Genomic DNA, 1600 nt, shown 5'->3' on the forward strand with positions numbered 1-1600 from the left:
TCTAACTCGATCTCTTTCTCATCCTACTGCAGTATACGTTATTTTACAAAATTCACTGACATCAACCTTTCCCCCAAAAGTTAATGAAATCAATACTACAGTACCATCAGACCCAACAGATAAAACATATATCAATGCAACTCAGTCAAAGATAATCGTAGGGAATGCATTAGTATATATCAATATACAGGCAATATAATCATAAAAGAACAGTACCTGCCACTATATCATCAAGTGTGTTATGGGTCTGTTCCTCAATCCCTACCACCAGATGATTTTGCTCCCTGAAATCTTCGGGAACCTCTCTGTGGACAACCTCTAGCAAAATGTCCCGGTTGTCTACAGATATTGCAACTACCAGTCACTCCCTGGCATTGCTCTGTGGGATGTCTCCCTCCGCAAGTCTTTCAATATACTCCAGTATAACTCGGGCTGGAACCACTGGAGCTGGACGAACCACTTCCTAACTTCTTAAACTGCTTCTTTCGAGTTTTCAGCTGTTCTTTCTTTTCACCACTGCTACTGCCAATCTCGATTCTGGAAGGCAATTGCTGTAGTCTCGGTGCTGGAAGAACATACGATGCTCCTTTTTGTCCCATCAGAACTGTTTCTGCTGTTTTGGCTCTGTTCAAGGTATCAGCAAAATTAATCGGTCGTTTCACATTCACCAATGTACGTATCTCCAGATTCAATCTCTGAATGAACTGACTAGATATAGCTTCATCGTTTCTAGCCACGTGAGGGGCAAAACGCAACAAGATAAATAACTGAGCCAAATACTCATCAATACTCAAGTGACCCTGTCTCAGGTTTAAAAACTCTGCCTCTTTATCCTGTCTATATGTTACGGGGAAAAATCTTTGATAGAATTCAACCTTAAAAATTTTCCACGTAATCACTGAACTACGCTGTTCCAGGGCTTCTTTAGTTACTAGCCACCATCTCCTTGCAATCTCCTGTAACTGGTTGCCAATCAGTTTAACTCTACAATCATCTGTGAAACCAAGAAATTCAAATAGCATATCTATATCTTCAAGCCAATTCTCACAATCTACTAGCATCTCAGTACCCTTCAGAGTTGGAGGTTGGAACGACTGAAACCTTTTCAACTGTGTTTCCATCGGAGTTTCTGATATATCTATCTGTTCAGACGAAGTACTACCCCTTTCCGGAATTCTTCGAGGAGGTATATCTGCTTATCAAGATCATAAATAACCACCTACTACAAACCTATTTCAGTCCTCCTCCGATCATCTTACTACTGATCAAGAATCAGATCTGATTCATACTCAATAATACATAATACCCATTCAAATCAGATAATCAGGTAAAGATGTATTTCAAAGCAGTAACACGTAGTATCATGCTAGCAGACACAATGTAAGTCAACATTATAATAAATCACATGCTAGCATACATATGCAAGGAAAGAAGACTCATCTACCCCGCTCATTCTATTCTATCTCAGTCTAAATGATCTATCACTCTGATCTAGGTTCAGTCTCAGGAACCTATGGCTCTGATACCACCTGTTGTGGTGACCAGGACGCTAATCATTTTCTTAATCGTCTTTGGGATTTAATTATCAATTAAGATAAAC

At 39.6% G+C, this 1600-nt stretch overlaps 1 protein-coding gene across 1 annotated transcript; it reads right to left on the reverse strand.

Annotated features, from left to right (window-relative positions):
- Positions 1-407: 407 nt before the first annotated feature.
- Positions 408-1121, reverse strand: LOC140981611 (uncharacterized). The gene has a single exon (XM_073448036.1). It carries the CDS (start codon positions 1119-1121, stop codon positions 408-410), a length of 714 nt encoding a protein of 237 aa, XP_073304137.1.
- Positions 1122-1600: the final 479 nt, after the last annotated feature.

This window comes from Primulina huaijiensis, chromosome 7 (assembly GCF_012295235.1).
Source record: "Primulina huaijiensis isolate GDHJ02 chromosome 7, ASM1229523v2, whole genome shotgun sequence".
Lineage (NCBI taxonomy): Eukaryota > Viridiplantae > Streptophyta > Magnoliopsida > Lamiales > Gesneriaceae > Primulina > Primulina huaijiensis.

Excerpts from the sequence above, each read along its gene's own strand:
- LOC140981611 (XM_073448036.1), bottom strand. The coding sequence starts at position 1,121 with ATGGAAACACAGTTGAAAAGGTTTCAGTCGTTCCAACCTCCAACTCTG.